Source organism: Dama dama, chromosome 25 (assembly GCF_033118175.1).
Source record: "Dama dama isolate Ldn47 chromosome 25, ASM3311817v1, whole genome shotgun sequence".
NCBI lineage: Eukaryota > Metazoa > Chordata > Mammalia > Artiodactyla > Cervidae > Dama > Dama dama.
The window spans coordinates 64,753,614-64,775,628 of NC_083705.1; the positions used below are offsets into that span (position 1 = coordinate 64,753,614).

The 22,015-nt window shown below is 44.5% G+C and overlaps 1 protein-coding gene across 1 annotated transcript in view; it reads left to right on the plus strand.

The window, feature by feature from the left end:
* Positions 1-1,789: 1,789 nt before the first annotated feature.
* The window catches only part of DNAH5 (dynein axonemal heavy chain 5), a 314,041-nt gene continuing 293,815 nt past the window's right edge, over positions 1,790-22,015 (plus strand). Inside the window, exon 1 of the mRNA XM_061129706.1 lies at positions 1,790-1,918. Within this exon, the coding sequence (XP_060985689.1) occupies positions 1,907-1,918 (12 nt within the window). The 5' untranslated portion in view covers positions 1,790-1,906. The remainder of the gene's footprint in view (positions 1,919-22,015) is intronic.

The following is a 22,015-nucleotide window of genomic DNA, read 5'->3' on the forward strand; positions in this document are numbered from 1 at the left end:
AAAATTTAAGGATGGGGATTTCTCTGATAGTGCAATGATTAAGAATCCACCTTGCAATGCACAGGACACCAGTTCGATCCCTGGTCTGGGAAGATCCCGCATGCAGTTGGACAACTAAGCCCTTGCGCCACAAGGACTGAGACCATGAGCTGCAGCTATTGAAGTTCAAACACCCTAAAGCCCATGCTCTGAAACAAGAGCTGCTGCCGCTAAGTCACTTCAGTCGTGTCCGACACTGTGCAACCCCATAGACGGCAGCCCACCAGGCTCCTCTGTCCGTGGGATTCTCCAGGCAAGAATACTGGAGTGGGTTGCCATTTCATTCTCTACTGAAACAAGAGAAGCCACCTCAATGAGAAGCCTGAGCACCATAACTGGAGAGTAACCTCAGCTCTCCACAACCAGTGAAAGCCCACACACAGCAACCAAGATCCAGTGAAGCCAATTAAAAAAAAATTGAGGATATAGTATGATAAAAAGAATGTAAAATATCTCATGAATAACTGTTATATTGATACTATGTTGAAATATTTTGGATGTTGTTGTTGAGTTGCTAAGTCGTGTCTGATCCTTTGTGACCAAATGGACCGTATCACGCCAGGATCCTCTCTTTCACCATCTCCTGGAGTTTGCTCAAATTCATGTCCATTGAGTCAGTGATGCTGTTGCAGAGAGAAGTCAATCCTGACACCTTGTTGACACTGACTTGCTTGCCATTGCTTTTGTTATTATAATCATACATAAGGGTCTGCCTCAGAGAATCCTCCCCCTCTGCCTGTTAAAGTACGTTTTTTTCAGAACCCTGTCCACCTGTAGATGGCAGGAGAGACGAAATTAACACACCCTCATGCCTGAGGCTTGCCGATTAAAAGGCCTCTTTGCTTTGTTTCCTTACCTCCTCTCCCCAGTCTCTGATCCATAAAAGAATCTTCAGGCAGACCCCGGTAAGAGGGTTATTTTGGGATGTTAGTCTGCCATCTTGTCTGTCAGCTGTCAGTGGATGGGCTGTCTGAATAGTCATATCCCTTGCCTGAATACCTCATCTCTTGGATTCATCGGTCCCTGGATTGGCCTCTGTGTGGTCAGCAGAGTGAAGCTGGACTCGGTAACAATGCTATGGGGTAAATGTTACTAAAATAATTTCACCTGATTCCTTTTACTTTTAAAAACATGGCTCCTAGAGGTATAAACTGACACATGTGGCAGACATATTTCTAATGGGCAGTCCTAGCCCCACTGATTGAGGACAGTATTTGCAGAGATGGAAATACAGGTTAAACATTTCCAGAGAATCCATTTCTAGGCTACTAAAGAATCAGCTGTGAAGGTACCTGATAAGGAAGCAACAAGGAACCACAGTACAAGGCGAAGCTGTGAAATTAAAATGGAAACATACTAAGTCTCCTTTTGAATACGTTTTTTTTTTTCCCCTGAAGCTAGAAACATAGAAAACTCCGCAGAGAAATTCCAAATGAGTGGACTTGGCTGATGCCAGAGGTAACCTTCGGATGAGAGCCAACAGAAATTTGATGGAAAGCAGCAAGAACACGGCATCTGGGGCTCGGAAGCTGAAAACTCTGGATTTCCTCTCTGCTGGGACCGGTGTCGAGAGCGCTGCAATGAGGTCCAGAGCTACTCTGGACTTCGATGCCCTCGGGACTTCGACTTCCCGAGGAGCATTGGGAACGGGAGGAGGGACCTTGGTCCAGGCGGAGCAAAGCTCGTCGCCATGGCAACCACGTGAGCCACAAACAGCCGGCCTAGCCCAGCAAGAAGCAACCAGAGCAGACGCCTAGGAACGGCGCGAGCTGAGGACAGAGGTGGGGGGTGGGCAACAGAGCCCAGCACCGGCCGGCTGGGCCCCTACCCGTCGCGTGTCGCCCCCGGAGCACCGGAGCGCAGCGCCATGGACAAGCTGGTACTGTGCACGGTCCTTCCGCGCGGCTCCCATGCCCCCTCCCCGCCCCGCCCCCGCCACGGCGCATGCGCGGCCTCGGAGCTGCTGGGTGCTGGGGACTCCCCGGAGTCCACGCGGTCACGGGGAGGGGATGGGCGGGCTCAATTCCCGGCTTCAGATTCAGGCCGGGTGGCCTGAAGACACTTTGATGAGCTTGTGGGGCTAGAGTTGCTGGTCTCTGAGTTTTGCTTGTTTCCCTCAGGAGGTGGTGGTGGTCGATCATGTCCAGCAGGGCGCGCGTAAAGTGCAGAAGCTCGGGTTTAGGGACCGCCTTTCTCATTTTATCATCAGCTTGCTGCGGACAGGCCACCCGTGGACCCAAGCTACCCATTGACCCAGAGCGAGCATCAGATATATCCAGGCGTGGCGGAGGCCGCTTTTGTGTGAAGTTTGTTGGCTGTTACTAGCTCTCGTTAGCCCTTGGGTTTGGACAAAAGCAAATGTTTAGTTCCCTTGGAGAGAGGGAGCCAGACAGTGTGCAAGGAAGCCTTGTTGGGTGGTTTCCTGGTGTCTTGGACTTTCGTCTTAGTGCAGGGCAGGGGAGAGGAGGCTGGAAAGGATTCTGCGCGTTTAAATCAGGTTTCACTCCATTTGTCTTTGCTCTCTTAAATGAGTTTTATAGGGTGAAAAAACATTTGCCTACTTGTTTTTGCCTTTGTTTTCCAAGGTGATTCCTGCTTTTTGGAACTCAGGGAACGTCTAGGAGACTATAAAGCCTTTTCTGCAAACAAGAAACAGGGCACAGGGAGGGGCTTTTGTACCCAGGAGGGCCTCAGAGGGTCGCGACCAGTTTCAGTATGGATTTCTGTGGTTACATTATATGTTTTTTTTCATTTACACTAGCTATAGCTATATTGGGCTTCCCTGGTGGCTCAGATGGTAAAGAATCTGCCTGCAATGCAGGAGACCTGGTTTTCATCCCTGGGTGGGGAAGATCCCCTGGAGAAGGGAATGGCTGCCCACTTCAGTATTCTTGCCTCTGTGGACAGTGGAGCCTGGCAGGCTATAGTCCATAGGGTGGCAAAGAGTTGACACGATTGAATGACTTTTACTAATACTGCTAAATCTATATTACTATAGGAATATATTATGCTAATCAATAAAATGTGCATCCTGTCATGATTTAATAAACATAAATTTAATACTGATTTAATTAAGAGCAATTTAATTAAAAGCCACAGTTTATGTGGCTTCCAAGGTGGCTCAGTGGTAAAGACCCCACCTGCCAATGCAGGAGATGCAAGAGATGCAGATTCAATCCTTGGGTGGGTAAGATCCCCTGGAGGAGGGCATGGCAACCTACTCCAGTATTCTTGCCTGGAGAATCCTGTGGACAGAGGAGCCTGGCAGGCTGCAGTCCATGGGGTTGCAGAGTCAGATACGACTGAGTGGCTGAGCACACATACACGTACATATAGTTTATGTGTATGATACTTCAACAGTTTCCTCCCCTCTGTATATAGTTACCTTTCACAAACTGTTTTATTTTTGTGACCATCTTGCCATGATAGACTCATATTATTGTTCTTATTTTCGTGTAACTTATATGCCATAAGTATTTGGAATTTCCAAAATATCTGTTGTATTTCATTAAGACAAATACCTGTTAGTTCATTTAATCTTTTTAGTAACTCTTACCCACTTTCTGTCCAGGAAAATAGAGACCCTGAAATGACAGATGGCATTCCAACAGCTAATGCCAATAAACCAATGATATTTTTGTATATCTTAATTTAAACTTCATATATTCTATAATCTTACATAAGTTTATCAAGTTTTATCCCTGTAAGGATATAAAAATATGGCTCTTAGTCTAAAGCAATACTCTTTTATGTTTTATTAATTATGCTCACTTTAAGATTGAAAAATACAGGCTGCCAATGCAGTATATATATGTGCTAAGTTGCTTCAGTTGTGTCCGACTTTTTGTGATCCTATGGACTGTAGCCCACCAGGCTCTTCTGTCTGTGGGATTCTCCAGGCAAGAATACTGGAGTGGGTTGCCATTTCCTTCTCCAGGGGATCTTCCTGGCCCATGGATTGAACCCCTGTTCCCTCATAGCTCAGTTGGTAAAGAATCCACCTGCAATGCAGGAGACCTGCCTGGGTTCGATCCTTGGGTTGGGAAGATCCCCTTGGGAAGGGGAAGGCTACCCACTCCAGTATTCTGGCCTAGAGCATTCCATGGACTGTATAGTCCGTGAGGTTGCAAAGAGTCAGACGTGACTTTCACTTTCTTTCTTATGTCTACTGCATTGGCAGACGGGTTCTTTACCACTAGTGCCTCCTGGAAAGCTGTTTAAGTGTAAACTGTCAGTTTATATTTAAGTTATATAGTTAAGTAAAATGCAAACATATATATATATATATATATATATCACATACACATACGCACACTCTCTGATGGCTTTCAGGGGAGAGTTTTGAAAGGCAGTGTTTGGGATGAAGGCTGCAGCTCATGGACTTTCTTCTGATTGGTTGGTGGTGAGGTAACAGGGTGATGTTTAGGATATCTTAGTCATCAGCCGTCTGATTCCAACCAGTCTGGGGTCTAGTGCTTGTAGTCAGCATGCAGTCACTATCCTCCACCTGTGGGTGGGTGGGGAGTCTTAGTTTCTGCAGAGCAACTCAAAGCTCTGCTCAGATGAGGGGGGGTGGTGCATATCCCTTGAGGAGGAGCAGGACTCTTTTAAAGCTATCATTACTTTTCTTGCTTGACTGCTTTTCCTTTGTTTCTGCATTCCCTCCGTTCCCTAATTAGTAACTGCTTAAGCCTGCTCTTTGGAACTCGGAAGGCCTAGGAGACCAAAGCTTTTTCTACAAATAAGAGATGAGGGACACGGAGGGGCTTTTGTACCCAGAAGGGTACAGTTTCAGTGTGGATTTCTGTGGTTACATTATTTAGGAAAAATAGAAGCAAATGGACAATGAGACATAATAAATTGTCACTGCTGGGAAATGTGACCTCTGTGGAGCTCTCAGTTCCCTGGGGAGGGTCAAGGATGCTGTTCTTCTCCTTTGTCTGAGGTCAGTAAAGCATTAGAGAAAGGCTGCTATGAATACGGCTATTTCGAGGAATTGATTCCTGCTGCGTGAGAAATGTCAGAAGGAAGTTTACCTGTTACATTTTCTCCTTTCGTCACGCTGAGCTCTTTCCTGGCACTGAGCGCCGTGGCTGTTTATTTATACCTCTCTGCTGTTTGCATTTGGCTTCACTCTTTGTAGCCTTACTTATAGCAAATAGACCAAAAAGGGTGGAACAACTGCTCACTCCTTACTTTGTTTATGAATAAAAACTGAGAGCTTCAACTCCAGAGTAAATTGCCTCCCAGGGGTATTTTGGTTTCCTAGGCTATTGGATGAGGCTCCTGGGAGGAGTTTAGCATTCAAGATGTTGCTTGGATCTGTGTGACCCCACCCTTAGGGCCAGGCTCACTCCATCACCAGGTCCCATGGGTGGTTTGTTGGTTGGAATCTGAATGAATGCTTTCTTTTCGATTTAACTTATGCTTGAGGCTGGGGTAGGAAAGATGAAATTAGAGGATACTTGAGCAGTTTGGTTCGATTAAAAAAACACTTATTAAAGTGCCTACTTTGTTTGCAGAACTGTGGAAGGGCTCTGGGGGGTATGAGTTGCCTTTCTTTTCTGCCAGGCTTCCCTGATGGCTCAGTGGTGAAGAATCTGCCTGCAGTGCAGGAGATGTGGGTTTGATCCCTGAGTCAGGAAGATCCCCTGGAGGAGAAAATGGCAACCCACTCCAGTATTCTTGCCTGAAAAACCCCATGGATAGAGGAGCCTGGTGGGCTATGGTCTAGAGTGTTGCAAAGAGTCGGATGTGACTGCACACACATGCACACACGTTCTTTTCTGCCTCCATTTTTCCTTCCCTACCTTGCTTTCTTCATTTCTTCTTGCTTCTCTCTTCCTCCCTCCCTCCCTTCCCCTCCCTCCTCTTCTTTCCTCCTCCTGCAACATGATGGTTGGATTTCATCATCAACTCAGAGGACGTGAGTTTGAGCAAGCTCTGGGAGTTGGTGAAGGACAGGGAAGCCTGGCGTGCTGCAGTCCATGGGGTCGCAAAGAGTCAGACACAACTGAGCGATTGAACAACAATATGTATTACATGCTTTCTTGCAGATGCTTTTCTCAAGTTTCCCTTGAGGATTTTGAAGTTCCCCTAACAATCACTACACAATTAATGATTATTCTCCCTGTTTCTTTGGGGACCAGATGAGATGAGCAGATTGTGACCACTGCTTACTGGTTTTGAGTAACGCAGATAAGTGACTTGGTCCTGTCTTGAAGGAGGTGGATCATACATATTGAGGAAGGAGAGTGAACATGGGATGCTTGTCAGATTCCTGACAAAGTTTCTGCCTGCCAGATGTTACGCTATTTTAATAAGTCCATGTAGTGAAAGCCTGTCATTGTTCCTACCCCAGATGGGTAGTAGAATTATGATTGGGTTCCCATGGGCCAACATTTCTGCCCTAGGAGAGATACTGTGAAGAGTCAGAATTCTTTCTTTCTTGAAGTAGCCTCCTGGTTGGGCCAATAAGATGTGGAATGTCGGCAACCCACCCTTACCCGCCTTGCACCCACCACCAAGGGAGTGGTCATGGACTTCCTTGCATTGCTTGGACTTCAGAAAAAATAAAGAATCTTACTCTTGGAGGGCTGAAAGCTCAGTGGGCCACTTCTGAACATTGTTTAGCTTATTCAGGGTAAAGAATAAAAGGATTTGTGATGCATTGGTGTCTTGAAGTGTCCATGTTATTGCTCATCACAAAGAAGCAAAGCAAGGCTTAGCCCAGAGGAAGCAGTCACCTCGGACTCTGGCAACCCTCCCCAAAGAAGTTCAAGTGTCAGGGGCTGTGTTGGGGACTCAGGGTACGTCTTGGCAGAAAGTTGGCTGCTGGCATTCAGATAAGGACCACCTGGGCCAGGAGGAACCTTGACCTAGATTTGACATCCCTATTTTACAGCAAACAATGTTTAGATGGACACTGAGCAGCAATATTAGAAGTGTTTCCTTTCAGGTGAGCGTGGCAGCTCTGGAAAGTTGGAGGTTATGATGATTGTCGTTGCTGCTCTTGAGGTCACCCCAAACTTACTAGCTTAAAATAGCACCAATCACTGTACTATCTTGTCTAGTTTCCATGGGTCAGGAACCCAGGAATGGGCTCAGCTTGGTGGTTTTTGTTTGGCGGCTGGAGGAGCGAGGACTGGACAGGCATCTCTCTCTTCCTGTGTCTCACATCGGACTTGACTGGTCTGAGACAGGACTCCACATGGTTGGTCTCTACGTATAGGCTTCCTCACAGCAAGGTGATCTCAGGGCAGCTGACTGCTTTCATGGTGGCTGAGAGCCTCCAAAGAGAGAATTCCAGAGAACAAGGCAGAAGTTGCATCATCTTTATTACCTAAACGTGGGGATATATCAAAGTGCTAGCACAAGTATGTTTTGCTACATGTCTCTGCTAAGCATTCCTCCTGCTGTGTCCACTTGGCCAGATTCATGACCTAGAGGCTCAAGGCTGAGGTCGTGTTCAATGTAGAAGCGTCCTGTGGTTCCCTTCATGGAAAGAGGGGCTCCGTGGAGGAGAGACTTGGTTTGAAATGGATGAGCCAGAAGCTAGCTACAGAAAATGTTTAATAACCAGATGCGTCCAAAGTGGAGCACTGGGTTCTCATCATGGTCTACTGAAAAATGAAAATTCTGTTCTGTCATGACTGCCCGTATAGTGTAATAATATAATTATAAATACACCATACATTTTCTTCCTTTAGGAAAGAAGTTGTGCAAAATAGATTTGATCAAAAATCCTTGTGTTTGTAGGGCCCAAACCTGTAAACTGTAAATAGCCATACATCTGTCTGGGGAACTTGCATGTTTTGAGCATACCATCTCTTCATCTTAAAAGACAAATCTCATTCAATCCTGCTGAAGGAAGGGCTAAATTATCTTTGTATTCACTCTGTAGAAGGCATTGCAAAGTTGTTGTAAGGAGATCAAAGAGTTTTCAGCCAAAACTGTGTCTATCTATATCTCTCTCTATATATCTATTTTGACATAAAAGTTTTCTAGGAAATTAATACAAATATTCTGTTATTTATTTCCTCGGTTTTGTGTTACCAGCCTTAAGAAATTTGTAATTTGCTATATTTTATTTGTTCTTTCTACCTAAATATTTACTTTAGTGCCTAATTTTGTGTTTCTAATTCTCTTTCTTAATGTGGGACCCCCCCCCCCCGCACCTCTGCCAAGTTGCATAAACCTGGTGGCTCAGATGGTAAAGAATCTGTCTCCAATATGAGAGACATGGATTTGATCCCTGGATTGGGAAGATCTCCTGAAGAAGGGAATGACTACCCATTCTAGTATTCTTACCCGGAAAATCCCATGGACAGAGGATCCTGGAGGGCAGGCTACAGTTCATGGGGTCACAAAGAGTTGGACACGACTGAATGACTAACACTTTATTTTCAACTCTTATTAATGTGAGACCCCCAATTTGCATAAGCCTCAGGCCCCACTTAATTGAGACCCACCCCACTTCGGCCTAAGTAAGTGCTATAATGGTTTACATGGGAGCTCTTGGCTCTGGCGGGAGGATGGAAAGGGAGAAGGGGTAAAGGGGTGGAGGGAAGGAAAGAAAGAATAGTTTTGCCTTCGTCCCAGTTTTCCCTTGGGCTGGCTTTGTTGGAGGGGTACCGGACATCATTTGTTAAATGCCAGTCGTGGGTGCTGTGCTTTACAAGGCATCGAGGGGGATATAAAAGAAACTGAAAGTACAGGTCTTCATTCTCAAAAAGGTTTAACCATCTCATTGGGAAGACACGCATGCCAAACACTGCTGAAAATCCTAAACAAGTTAAAATGAAAACTGATTCAGCACAAAATGCACATGGTTATGGTGGCATGAATAACACAGGGAAATCAGTGTGGGGCAAAGCCTGAAATTGGCCCCCTTAGTGGATGAGGTGGTTGGATGGTGTCACTGACTCAATGGACGTGAATGTGAGCAAACTCCAGGAGATAGTGAAGGAAGGGAAGTCTGGTGTCCTGCAGTCCTCTGGGGTCAGAGTCAGACATGGCTTAGAGGCTGAAGAACAACCACAGCTCCTCCGAGTCCTGCCTGCTGACGAGCTTGTGACTGGGAGCTCCTGGCATGTGGTCAGCCTGCCTGCATTGATCCATGTTCACTTCCACTCTTGTGTGATGGACAGATGCTGCTGAAGATGGATGGTGGCAATGCACTTGCACACCCTTTCCAAGTGAACCTAAGGTGGCAAACGGCTTGCCACGCAGGTAGCAGAGATATTCCAGGCAAACGTGGCAATGGCAGCAGAGAGACAGATTAGGTGAGCAACAGTTTTGGAGCAAAGAGGTTGAGCTGGCCGAGACACGCACACACTCAGTCGTGTCCGATTCTTTGAGACCCCGTGGACTGTGGCCCATCAGGCTCCTCTCCATGGGATTCTCCAGGCAAGAATACTGGAGAGGGTTGCCATGCCCTCCTCCGGGATCTTCCTGACCCAGAGATCAAACCCAGGTCTCCTACATTGCAGGCAGATTCTTTACCATCTGAGCCACCAGGGAAGCCCAGGAACTGGGTGAAGAGCTCTCAACTTGAAGTCCTTCCTCTTCACCTAGGTTACAATCCATTTCTACTGAAGCTTGTAAGTGGAGAAGACTGTCAGCCCTGTGCTGGCTCCTTTGTAGAACTAATGCCACAGAATGTCAGAAAGTAAAGTCAACCTTATTTTCTTTGTCACAGTATCACAGGAAAGAAAGTGGGGCTGGAGAGGGTGATCATGTCCCAGGTCTCACGTGAGTCCATGTGACAGCCGCTGAGTATGGGTTCTTGGCTTCTGCAGTAAAGAATGCAAGAGCAAGCCATAGTAAAGTGAAAGAAGGTTTATTCAGGGAAAAACACTGTCTGTAGACAGAGTGTGGGCCATCTTAGAAGGCAATAGCAGCATCAGAGTATGGAGTTGTCAGTTTTTATAGGGTTGGTAATTCATCAGCTAATTAGAGGGGGGAGTATTCCAGCTGTTTTGAGGAAGGGGTGGGGATTTCCAGAAACTGGGCCACCACCCACTTGTTCACTTTTATGTTCGGCCTAGGAACTCTCATGGTACCTGTGGCTGTGCTATTTAACTTGCTGATGTTTTACAATGAGCTTGAAGTCTAGTGGAAGTCGACTCCTCCTCCATCTTGGACCTCGTTGGCTCTAACTAGTTCATGCTGTGTCCTCGATGGCTATGTCATTCTTTTAAAGGCTGTGCCCCTTCCTGTCTCAAGGACAGACTTTGATTATATGTAGTTGTTGTGTGTCTGGGGTTAGGTATCTTTCATGTTTGTAGTGCTCAATAAGTCATTTTACAGCAGGAGACTACTCTTCCATCTTTGTTCACGGTATGACTATTTTGCTGGAGTTTCTTAAAGTCATGATTTTAAAGGTTCTTTAATGTATCCTCCTATTTGGGCTGTCACAGAACCGGTGGTAGTACTTTTTTAGGAAAATCAACGTATATCATTTTATCAATGGCAGAATTCCGTTTGAGGAAGGAACTTGTCTTTGGGAAAAACAACCATATTCCTGTTAAGTCACTGGAGGTGGGAGATGAGACCTGAGTGCAAAGCCTTACAACTCAGGAGAGTCATTTACAGCAAGTTCACTCTCTGGGTGGATGAGGGGTGGAAGATAAATGAAGCTCTTGGGAGGAAGGCTGGGGATGTCTGGAGACAAGGGTTGGGTCAAGTGCAGTGGAAGAGTCATGGAAAGATCCTCCAGGCGAGGTGTGAGCAGAGAGCCTGAGGTTGGGAATGCCTGTGGTTCATTTGGAAGCTATCTTCTTTCTTTTGCTTTGGCGGGTCCGCTCTGTTCACAAGCTACTTTGTGATTTCCTAGGATTTGAGCAAGGGCCATGTTGTACACTTGACCCCCGCCCCCCACCAAGGAAGAAGCTCAGAGCTGGAGCTGATCTTGAGCCTGTCAGTCCAGTGTGGGTCTACTGAAGTCTTGGAAAGGGCATGGGATGGGTGCTCGGCCAGGTTCCTCTAGACATCAGGAGGCTAGGGCATCACACCTGGCTTGGGTTCCTTACTGCCTGGGGTGTGGCTGTAAATTAGCGAGGCTGATTCCAGAACCACCTATGAAACAAAATCTCTCTTTTTTGTAACCGTGATCAAGCTTTTCAAACTTTTTTTGAGGATGAGTGTAGGATTCATTTTATTTATGCCCTTGTGCTGTTAGGGAAAACACCTATGTCTGTCTGTGTCTGTATGCTGAATATTTAGGCAATTAAAAAGGCTTATTAACCAAGGAGACTTCATGAGACTAAAGTCTACGTGGCAGAGAGGGAAGGGGAACTGAAGAGCCTCTTGATGAAAGTGAAAAAGCTGGTTTAAAACTCAGCATTGAAAAAGCGAAGATCATGGCATCCGGTCCCATCACTTCCTGGCAAATAAATGGGGAAACAATGGAAACAGTGGCAGACTTTATTTTTTTGGGCTCCAAAATCACTGCAGATGGTGACTGTAGCCTTGAAATTAAAAGACGCTTGCTTCTTGGAAGAAAAGCTATGACCAACCTAGACAGCTTATCAAAAAGCAGAGACATTACTTTGCCAATAAAGGTCCATCTAGTCAAAGCTGTGGTTTTTTCTTGTATGGATGTGAGAGTTGGACTGTGAGGAAAGCTGAGCACCGAAGAATCGATGCTTTTGAACTATAGTGTTGGAGAAGAGTCCCTTGGACTGCAAGGAGATCCAACCAGTCCATCGTAAAGGAAATCAGTCCTAAATATTCATTGAAGGGACTGATGCTGAAGCGGAAGCTCCAATACTTTGGCCACCTGATGTGAACAACTGATTCATTGGAAAAGACTCTGATGCTGGAAAAGATTGAAGGCAGGAGGAGAAGGGGATAACAGAGGATGAGATGGTTGGATGGCATCACCGACTCGATGGACCTGAGTTTGAGCAAACTCTAGAAGTTGGTGATGGACAGGGAGGCCTGGTATGCTGCAGTCCATGGGTTCACAAAGAGTCAGACTTGACTGATCAACTGAACTGAACTGAAACTCTGTGTGATCTCTATTTTGTTACCTTTACAACTGATAACAGAATGGGTGGAATATTTGATATTCTTTGCTGATATTCTCTTGCTGAGAAAGTTAATCTCAGAACCCTTGGGTATCCAGCATCCTTTTACCAGGCTTGTGGAGACCTAGAAACTTAAAAATGAGAACTCCCTCCCAAGTCCCTTCATGTACCTTGAAAATATGTTCCACCTGCTTAAGGAGAAATTTTAGAGAGAATAATAAAAACACAGCAGATTTAACTTCTTTCTGGACCTGTTGTAGCATCTGCATCATGGTTATATTTGTTCATTAACTTCCTCATGAATATTTATTGGAAGGACTGATGCTGAAGCTCCAGTACTTTGGCCACCTGATGCAAACAGCTGACTCATTGGAAGAGACCCTGATGCTGGGAAAGATTGAGAGCATGAGGAGAAGAGGGTGGCAGAGGCTGAGATGGTTAGATAGCATCACCGACTCAGTGGACATTAGTTTGAGCAGACTCTTGGAGATAGTGAAGGACAGGGGAGCTTGGTGTGCTGCAGTCTGTGGGGTTGCAAAGAGTTGGACATGACTTAGCGACTGAGCAATGACAACTTCATTGTGTCTTTGAGACCTGGTTTGATCTTTGTTAGAATTTTAGATCCTCCATTTTACAGTTGAGCATGTGTAGACAGGCCCTACTGAGGAAAAAAGGGGGGGATCCACTGGCCCTTCATTGAAAACCTTAATCATACCTTGTATTTGTGACTCCCCACTGCTCTCTCATCGGCTTATATACGCTTTAAGGGTGTTAATGAATAACAGAAATAGATTTCCACTTCCCAAAAAAGAGCTCTGGTGTTTCTGGGATAGTTAAGACATCCAAGGAAGTAAGTGGGTCATTATCTAGTGGTCCCTGTAGTGATGGTTGGTTTAGGAGAAGCTGGTTAAGTTTCATCCTGGGAGTTTTTAGTTCTGTCTTGGTAACTATGTGTTCATATATGGCCAGTGATCTAATATTTTAAATTTACCACAAAGATTTCAAAATGGCTAATTATGTATTCTTACCTTCTTGATCTCCTTTTTGTATTGAGAAATAACATTACATGGCACTGAAATACCAGTAACTTGGGCATTTCTTTATTAAGCATGTCACATAAGTCAGCTCCATTACAAGGGAATCTCCCCTAATATAGAGAGGTATTCTTGCAGTGGAATTTGTTCAGAATAGATGTCTAAAGGCAAATTTGTAGGCCACTGGCTCCAAAATGAAATAAAAACAGAACTTAGGCCATCACGGGTAAATGCATAAGTATAAAGATATTAAGTTAAAATATTCATCTGTTTTGGACAAAGGCTTCAGAGCAACGATAGGTGCCAATGATCTGTTAATAACAGTGATGCAAAAATTCTGAAAAGAGATATCATTGGTTTTCCTTCATTCTTACCTTTATCTCCATCCTCCTCTGGATTTCTTAAATGTGCAATTTTGTGGGTAATCTGGGAATTGGGTGGATTATTTGTGTGTGTGTGTGGCCATGCCTTCTGCCTTCTGGGATCTTAGTTCCCTGACCAAGGATTGAACCCCTGCCCCCAGCAGTGGAAGCACACAGTCCTAACCACTGGACTGCCAGGGAAGTCCCTGGTGGATTTTTTTTTTTTTTATAAGGTCTGCTGGACTTGGTGGGGGTTTCCCTTGTAGCTCAGTCAGTAAAGAATCTGCCTGCAATACAGGAGACCCGGGTTCAGTCCCTGAGTTGGGAAGATCCCCTGGAGAAGGAAATGGAAACTTACTCCAGTATTCCTGTCTGGAGAATCCCATCGACAGAGGAGCCTGGCGGGCTACGGTCCATGGGGTCGCAAGAGTCGGACAAGACTTAGCAGCTAAACCAGCAAAAACGCTGGACATGGTGGGAGTAGTGTGTCTGTTGGGCAGTGGGAGGTAGTCAGTCATCCTGTGCAGATCATTGGGTTTTGGGAATTGTAGGCTCTTTCCAGCTACTCAATTTAGCTCAGCAATTTCTGCTCCTGTGGCTCAAGTAACAACTACCACCCAGTGAATCTTTGGTGGGTTCAGACCAGGCACACCATTGGTTCTGTGAAGTGGAGTCGAGAAGCCCTTTGCACAAGTCTCTGAAAACCATTTAATCCTTGACTGTTGAAAAAAATACCTGCTTCCTGGGAGCTAGGTACCTGGATGAGCTGAATGGGTGGATGTCATCGGTCGCATTCCTTGGGGATTTGTGACACGCTGATTTGGGGGCTTGGGTCTTCATCACCCACACAGCACTTGCTTTATTTATATTAAGATTACTGTTAACAAAGTCTGGTAATTCCTGCTGTGTGTACTGAAGGATATTGCGGTGAAAGAAAGGATTTTGTCAAGTGCTTGTTACATATGACACTCAGACTTCTCTACCACATTTAATCCTGGCCGTGTGTTTTAAAAGATCAAGACACATTCCCCACCTCTGCAGATGATGTTTGCCTTGAAGTCCGCACCTAGGGGCAGAGGACAAGAACGAGATAGTTCTCTTCTTGTGTTTAGACTGTGTGAGTTTCAACAGATGTGTGTGACCCCTTCCTCAATGTGTCAACCACAGTTGCAGAAAAATGAGAGATTTCCCTGGTGGTCCGGTGGTTAAGACTCCATGCTCCCAAGGCAGGAGACCCGGGTTCGATCCTCGGTCAGGGAGCTAGGTCCCACATGCTGCAGCTAAAGATCCTGAATTCTGCAACTAAAACCCAGTGTGGCCAAATAAATACATAAATATTTAAACATAAAACACACCCTCCCCCCAGATTTTACTTTAAAATAAGGAAGAAAGATAGAAAAAGAGCTCCCCCACCACATCCATCTCTTTTCTGTCTTCACTGCTCTTGTCACCTCTCTCTCCTATTTCTTCCCCTCCACTTCCTCTTCTCCCCGTTTCCTTCCTGTCCCTGAAACCCCACCCTGAGTCCTTGGGTCTGGTCACCCCGAAAAGTGTCCATCCAGGAAAGGTAGCCGTTCTGGTGGACACTTTCTCCCCTTACACAGTCACACAGAACAGCCGGCTGCCCACCTGGCTGTTTGGTTTAGCAGCAGAAAGATATCATTGGTTCATTTCCAGCCCTTGGTCTTGAAGAAGACAGACATGGAGTGCAAATGCATATTTAAGGTACTTTCAGCTTAAACTTCCCCAATGGCTCAGCGGGTAAAGAATCTGCCTGCAATGCAGGAGACACAAGAGAGGCAGGTTCGATTCCTGGGTCGGGAAGATCCCATCCCCTGGGAGAGGAAATGGCAACCCACTCTAGTATTCTTGCCTGGAGAATCCCATGGGCAGAGGAGCCTGGTGAGCTACAGTCCATGGGGTCTCAGAGTTGGACACGACTGAGGGACGAAGCACGTACACACATACTTTCTGCTTGGGTGTTACGCCTTTTCCAGGTTTTTTTTTTTAAACTTGGTTCAAAAGAAAAAAAAAAAAAAGATGACTTTCGTGCTGCACGTTGAGGCATGCTCTGGAGAGGCAAAGTCCAGACTTGTCCAGGGCAGAGAGGTAAATCCAGCTCTTTGAAAAGGATTGTGCTCTGAGAGGGGAGCTGTAGCACCAGGTATTCAGGTGGGGAAAAAAAGAAGAGCCTCTTATTTAAGCCCGTTTGCTTGTATGATTCTGAATTCCTGCAGTTAATTTATTAGGGGTTAGCCAATTCAATGTCTGTTACCTGTGTTTTTCAGTTTACATTTTCTCTTTGCCTTTTGAAAAAGCAAATTTCTTTTAAAAATAAAATTTTAGGGGCATTAAATGGTTTTCAAAGGTTTCTTTCTTTCTTTCTTTTTTTAAAGCAAATGTATATTGTTCTCTTGAGGCAATTTCTTCCTTCTTTGCTTCCTTCCTTTGCCTTTATCCTTTCTCTCTCTTTTTATTTTTTCCTTTTTTTTTTTTTTTAAATTATTTATGGCTGTGCTGGGTCTTTGTTGCTGCTCATAAGCTTTCTCTAGTTGGGGTGAATGGGGGCTCTTCCTTGCGATGTGCGGGCTTATTGCAGTGGCTTCTCTTGCCAGAGCATGGGCTCTGGGCATGTGCGCTTCAGTAGTTGCGGCACACAGACTTAGCTGTGGGATCTTCTCTGACCAGGGATCGAACCCACGTCCCCTGCATTGGCAGGCGGATTCCTTACCACGGAGCCACTAGGGAATCCCTCTCTCTTTTAAAGATATTAATTTAGTAGCATGGAATCTGGAGTCAGATGTTCTGGGTCCGAATCGTGGCTTCCGCACTCATCAGTTGATTGACCTTGGTCTCAGCTGTGTGACCTTGATCTCAGGTGGCCTTGGCCTGCAGCCACGTGAAGCTGGGCTTCGGTTCCCCAGGCAGAGATTGAGGCCGGGTCACAAGAGTGGGTGAGAGCTCCGAATCCTAGCCACTAGACCAGTGGTTGGTGACCAGGCCCTGGCCCTTCAGCTTTGCAAGAAAGAATTCCCACAGCGATGGAAAGTACTGAGACAGTAAAGTGTTTATTAGGAGGAAAAGAGCACCTTGCATGTGGAAAGACACATGGGGAGGCTCAGAGAGAGTGTCGTGCCCTTGTGGTATAAAAATCTCTTTTATGGGGAATTTCTTCCGGGTGTCCTTTGGCCAGTCACTTTGATTTGTCTGGTTCTGTGTCTGTATGTGGTTTATCTCGGGATACTCCTATGTGTGCATGCAGACATCTGTCAGTCGAGGTGGATTCCACCAGAGGCCTATGGGTAGTTGGCATGACTTACTATGGGGTGGGATCCTCTCCTTTTTTGACCCCCAAGGAACTTTCTAGTTGGGAGGGTTTCCTTGACTTAGAGAATGAGAATTATGTGGTTTCTTATCTTTTATCTGGGCCCTGACCAGCCTCCTCTCTTGATTATCCTGCTATTGATATTTTGGAGTTTCAGTCCATAGTGAATGAACTCAAATTGCTTTTCCCTGCAGGGCAGGGGTGGGGCTTCTATCTCTTGCCTCAACCTCCAGTAGGTAAGTGGAGATCCCTGGGCATCAACGTTTTAATCTATAAAAATGGGGAAAGTAACAGTTACTACTTCCTAAGCATGTTGTGAATATTCAGTGACTATCCAGCTGATATTTAAAAGTGCTTAGAACAGGGCTGGGTAGAAAATAATGCTAGTAATTAAAATGAAAATAAGAAAGAGGTAAACCTAGGAAACACAGAGAAGCAAGAAGAACATAAAAATAAGTAAGCCAACCTCTCAGTCTCAGAAATAATGTCCCTGTCTCTCTCCCTCTCTCCCCACATACATGTATATACAATTTAGTTTTTCAGTTCAGTTCAGTTCAGTTGCTCAGTCGTGCCCGACTCTTTGAGACCGCATGAACCAGAGCACACCAGGCCTCCCTGTCCATCACCAACTCCCAGAGTCCACCCAAACCCATGTCCATTGAGTCAGTGATACCATCCAACCATCTCATCCTCTGTTGTCCCCTTCTCCTCCTGCCCTCAATCTTTCCCAGCATCAGGGTCTTTTCAAATGAGTCAGCTCTTCATATCAGGTGGCCAAAGTATTGGAGTTTCAGCTTCAACATCAGTCCTTCCAATGAACACCCAGGACTGATCTCCATTAGGATGGACTGGTTGGATCTCCTTGCAGTCCAAGGGACTCTCAAGAGTCTTCTCCAACACCACAGTTCAAAAGCATCAATTCTTCAGTGCTCAGCTTTCTTTATAGTCCAACTCTCACATCCATACATGACCACTGGAAAAACCATGGCCTTGACTAGATGAACCTTTGTTGGCAAAGTAATGTTTCTGCTTTTTAAAATGCTGTCTATGTTGGTCATAACTTTCCTTTCAAGGAGTAAGCTTCTTTTAATTTCATGTCTGCAATCACCATCTTCAGTGATTTTGGAGCCCAGAAAAATCGAGTCAGCTACTGTTTCCCCATCTATTTGCCATGAAGTGATGGGACCAGATGCCATGATCTTAGTTTTCTGAATGTTGAGCTTTAAGCCAACTTTTTCACTCTCCTCTTTCACTTTCATCAAGAGGCTGTTTAGTTCTTCTTCACTTTCTGCCATAAGGGTGGTATCATCTGCATATCTGAGGTTATTGATATTTCTCCTGGCAATCTTGATTCCAGCTTGTGCTTCCTCTAGCCCAGCATTTCTCATGATGTACACCACATATAAGTTAAATAAGTAGGGTGACAATATACAGCCTTGACATACTCCTTTCCCAACTTTGAAGCAGTCCGTTGTTCCATGTCTAGTTCTAACTGTTGCTTCCTGACCTGCATACAGATTTCTCAAGAGGCAAGTCAGGTGATCTAGTATTCCCATCTCTTTCAGAATTTTCCACAATTTATTGTGATCCACACAAGCAAAGGCTTTGGCATAGTCAATAAAGCAGAAATCGATGTTTTTTTGGAACTCTCTTGCTTTTTTGATGATCCAGCGGATGTTGGCAATTTGATCTCTGGTTCCTCTGCCTTTTCTAAAACCAGCTTGAACATCTGGAAGTTCACAGTTCATGTATTGCTGAAGCCTGGCTTGGAGAATTTTAAGCATCACTTTACTAGCGTGTGAGATGAGTGCAATTGTGTGGTAGTTTGAGCATTCTTTGGCATTGCCTTTCTTAGGGATTGGAATGAAAACCGACCTTTTCCAATCCTGTGGCCACTGCTGAGTTTTCCGAATTTGCTGGCATATTGAGTGCAGCACTTTCACAGCATCATCTTTCAGGATTTGAAATAGCTTAACTGGAATTCCATCACCTACACTAGCTTTGTTCATAGTGATGCTTTCTAAGGCCCACTTGACTTCACATTCCAGGATGTCTGGCTCTAGTTGAGTGATCACACCATCGTGATTATCTGGGTCGTGAAGATCTTTTTTGTACAGTTCTTCTGTGTATTCTTGTCACCTCTTCTTAATATCTTCTGCTTCTGTTAGGTCCCTACCATTTCTGTCCTTTATTGAGCTCATCTTTGCATAAAATGTTCCCTTAGTATCTCTACTTTTCTTGAAGAGATATCTAGTCTTTCCCATTCTATTGTTTTCCTCTATTTCTTTGCATTGATCGCCGAGGAAGGCTTTCTTATCTCTCCTTGCTATTCTTTGGAACTCTGCATTCAAATGGGTATATCTTTCCTTTTCTCCTTTGCTTAGCCAATCTGATCACATGGAGCACAGTCCTGTCTAACTTAATGAAACTAAGCCATGCCGTGTGTGGCCACCCAAGATGGTCGGGTCATGGTGGAGAGGTCTGACAGAATGTGGTCCACTGGAGAAGGGAATGGCAAACCACTTCAGGATTCTTGCCTTGAGAACCCTATGAACAGTATGAAAAGGCAAAATGATAAGATACTGAAAGATGAACTCCCCAGGTTGGTAGGTGCCCAATATGCTGCTGGAGATCAGTGGAGAAATAACTCCAGAGAGAAGGAAGGGAGGGAACCAAAGCAAAAACAAAACCCAGTTGTGGATGGGACTGGTGTTGGAGCAAGGTTTGATGCTGTAAAGAGCAATATTGCATAGTTTTTATTAAATATATATATATATTTACAAAAATTGATTCCTACTCTTTTGGAGCCTGATTTTTGTCATTTTACAGCATATCATGAGCATTTCAATTTCATTAAAATGTCTTTTGAACATGATTTTTAATGCATTGAATACATCTACAGTAATTTATTTTACGAATCTCTTATTGTAAAGCTATGAAGGTTTTGTAAAGTATTTCCTATGTTAATAATTTATATATATATATATTATATATATATATGTTATATGTATATATATATGTGTATATATATATATATATATATATATATATATACAACAATATATATGTATTGTAAAAGAGGAGAGTGAAAAACCTGGCTTAAAACTCAATGTTCAAAAAACTAAGACCCTAGCATCTGCTCCCATTACTTCTTGGCAAATAGATGTGGAAACAATGGAAACAGTGACAGATTTTATTTTCTTGGGTTCCAAAATCACTGCAGATGGTGACTGCAGCCATGAAATTAAAAGACGCTTGCTCCTTGGAAGAAAAGCTATGACCAACCTAGACAGCATATTAAAAAGCAGAGACATTACTTTGCCAACAAAGGTCTGTCTAGTCAAGGCTATGGTTTCTCCAGTGGTCATGTGTGGATGTAACAATTGGACCATAAAGAAGGTTGAGCACCGAAGAATTGATGCTTTTGAACTGTGGTGTTGGAGAAGACTCTTGAGAGTCCCTTGGACAGCAAGGAGATCAAACCAATTAATCCTAAAGGAAATCAGCCCTGAATATTCATTGGAAGGACTGATGCTGTAGATGAAGCTCCAATATTTTGGCCACCTGTTTTGAAGAACTGACTCATTGGAAAAGGCCCTGATGCTGAGAAAGATTGAAGATAGGAGGAGAAGGGGATGACAGAGGATGAGATTGTTGGATGGCATCACCGACTCAATGGAGATGAGTTTGAGCAAGGTCTGGGAGTTGGCGATGGACAGGGAAGCCTGGCGTGTTGCAGTCCGTGGAGTCACAAAGAGTTGGACAAGATTGAGCAACAGGACAGCAATAATACATACATATATGTATATGTGTGTATATATATATATATGTTGTTGCTATGACAACACCCCTGTGCCTCTGCTCCCATCTGCAAGCATTATGTCCTCCAATCCCCCCTCCTCCATCTGACCCTTTCTGTCTCTTCAGGCCTCTATTTCTGCCCTGGCTTCACTTGAGAAATGTTTTTTAGGAGGTTTTTTGGTTATCAAAACACCTTATTTAAACAGGAAACACCTAATGGACAAAGAAAATCTGATACATATATGCAGTGAAACATTTTTATTTAGTTGCTAAGTTGTGTCCGACCATTTTGCAACCCCATGGACTGTAGCCTGCCAGGCTCCTCTGTCCATGGAATTTTTGAGGAATTTTCTTGCCATTTCCTACTCCAGGGGAGCTTCCCAACCCAGGGATCAAACACACGTCTCCTGAGTTGGCAGGCAGATATTAGTTTACAAAGAACAGTTGGAATACATAAAAGTTGCTTCCTCAGATGACTAAAACTTACTACCTGTAAGGTTTGGCTGAGGGAGCTGCCCCAGCAGTCTGGATTTTAAAACTGCCATCCTTTCCCCCTTGATTTCAGGTCTTGTCTGATTGAGCTAATTTAGGCTCAGTCTCTAGTCCTTGTGGGCTGTATTTATATTTCTGGTTTTTAGAATATTACTCAGCCATAAAAAAGAATGAAATAATGCCATTTTCAGCAACATGGATGGACCTAGAGATTATCATACTAAGTCAGTCAGACAGAGAAAGACAAATATCACATGATATCTCTTATATGTGGAATTTAATTTAGAAAAAAGGTACAAATGAACTTATTTACAAAACAGAAGCAAACTTACAGATATTGAAAACAAACATGCCTACCAAAGGGGAACTGTGGCAGGCAGGGAGGTATCAGGAACTTGGGATAAACGTATACACACTGCTGTATATAAGATAGATAACCCAACAAGGACCTACTGTATAGCACAAGGAATTCTACCCAACATTCTGCAATGGCCTCTGTGAGAAAAGAGCCTAAAAAAGAGTGAGTATATGTATTTGTGTAACTGAATCACTTTGCAGTACACCTGAAACTAACACAATGTTGTAGATCAACTATACTCCAATAAAATCAAAGTATTAAAAAATAAACAGCAGACACCCGTATCCTTGCAAAGTCAAGTAAAACAAAGCCAAAGGCCTCATCAAACACTGTAATAATGCCTCCCTCCTGAGACCAGGTAGCTAAAGGAGCAGCAAGAACAAAATACACACAGCCAACAGACAATAAGATGGTCTCTATGCTTCACATTTATCCTAACTTTATGTTATCCATGGCTTCCCTGGTGGCTCAGTTGGTAAAGAATCTGCCTGCAATGCAGGAGACCTGGGTTCGATCCCTGGGTTGGGAAGATCCCCTAGAGGAGGGCATGGCAACCCACTCCAGTATTCTTG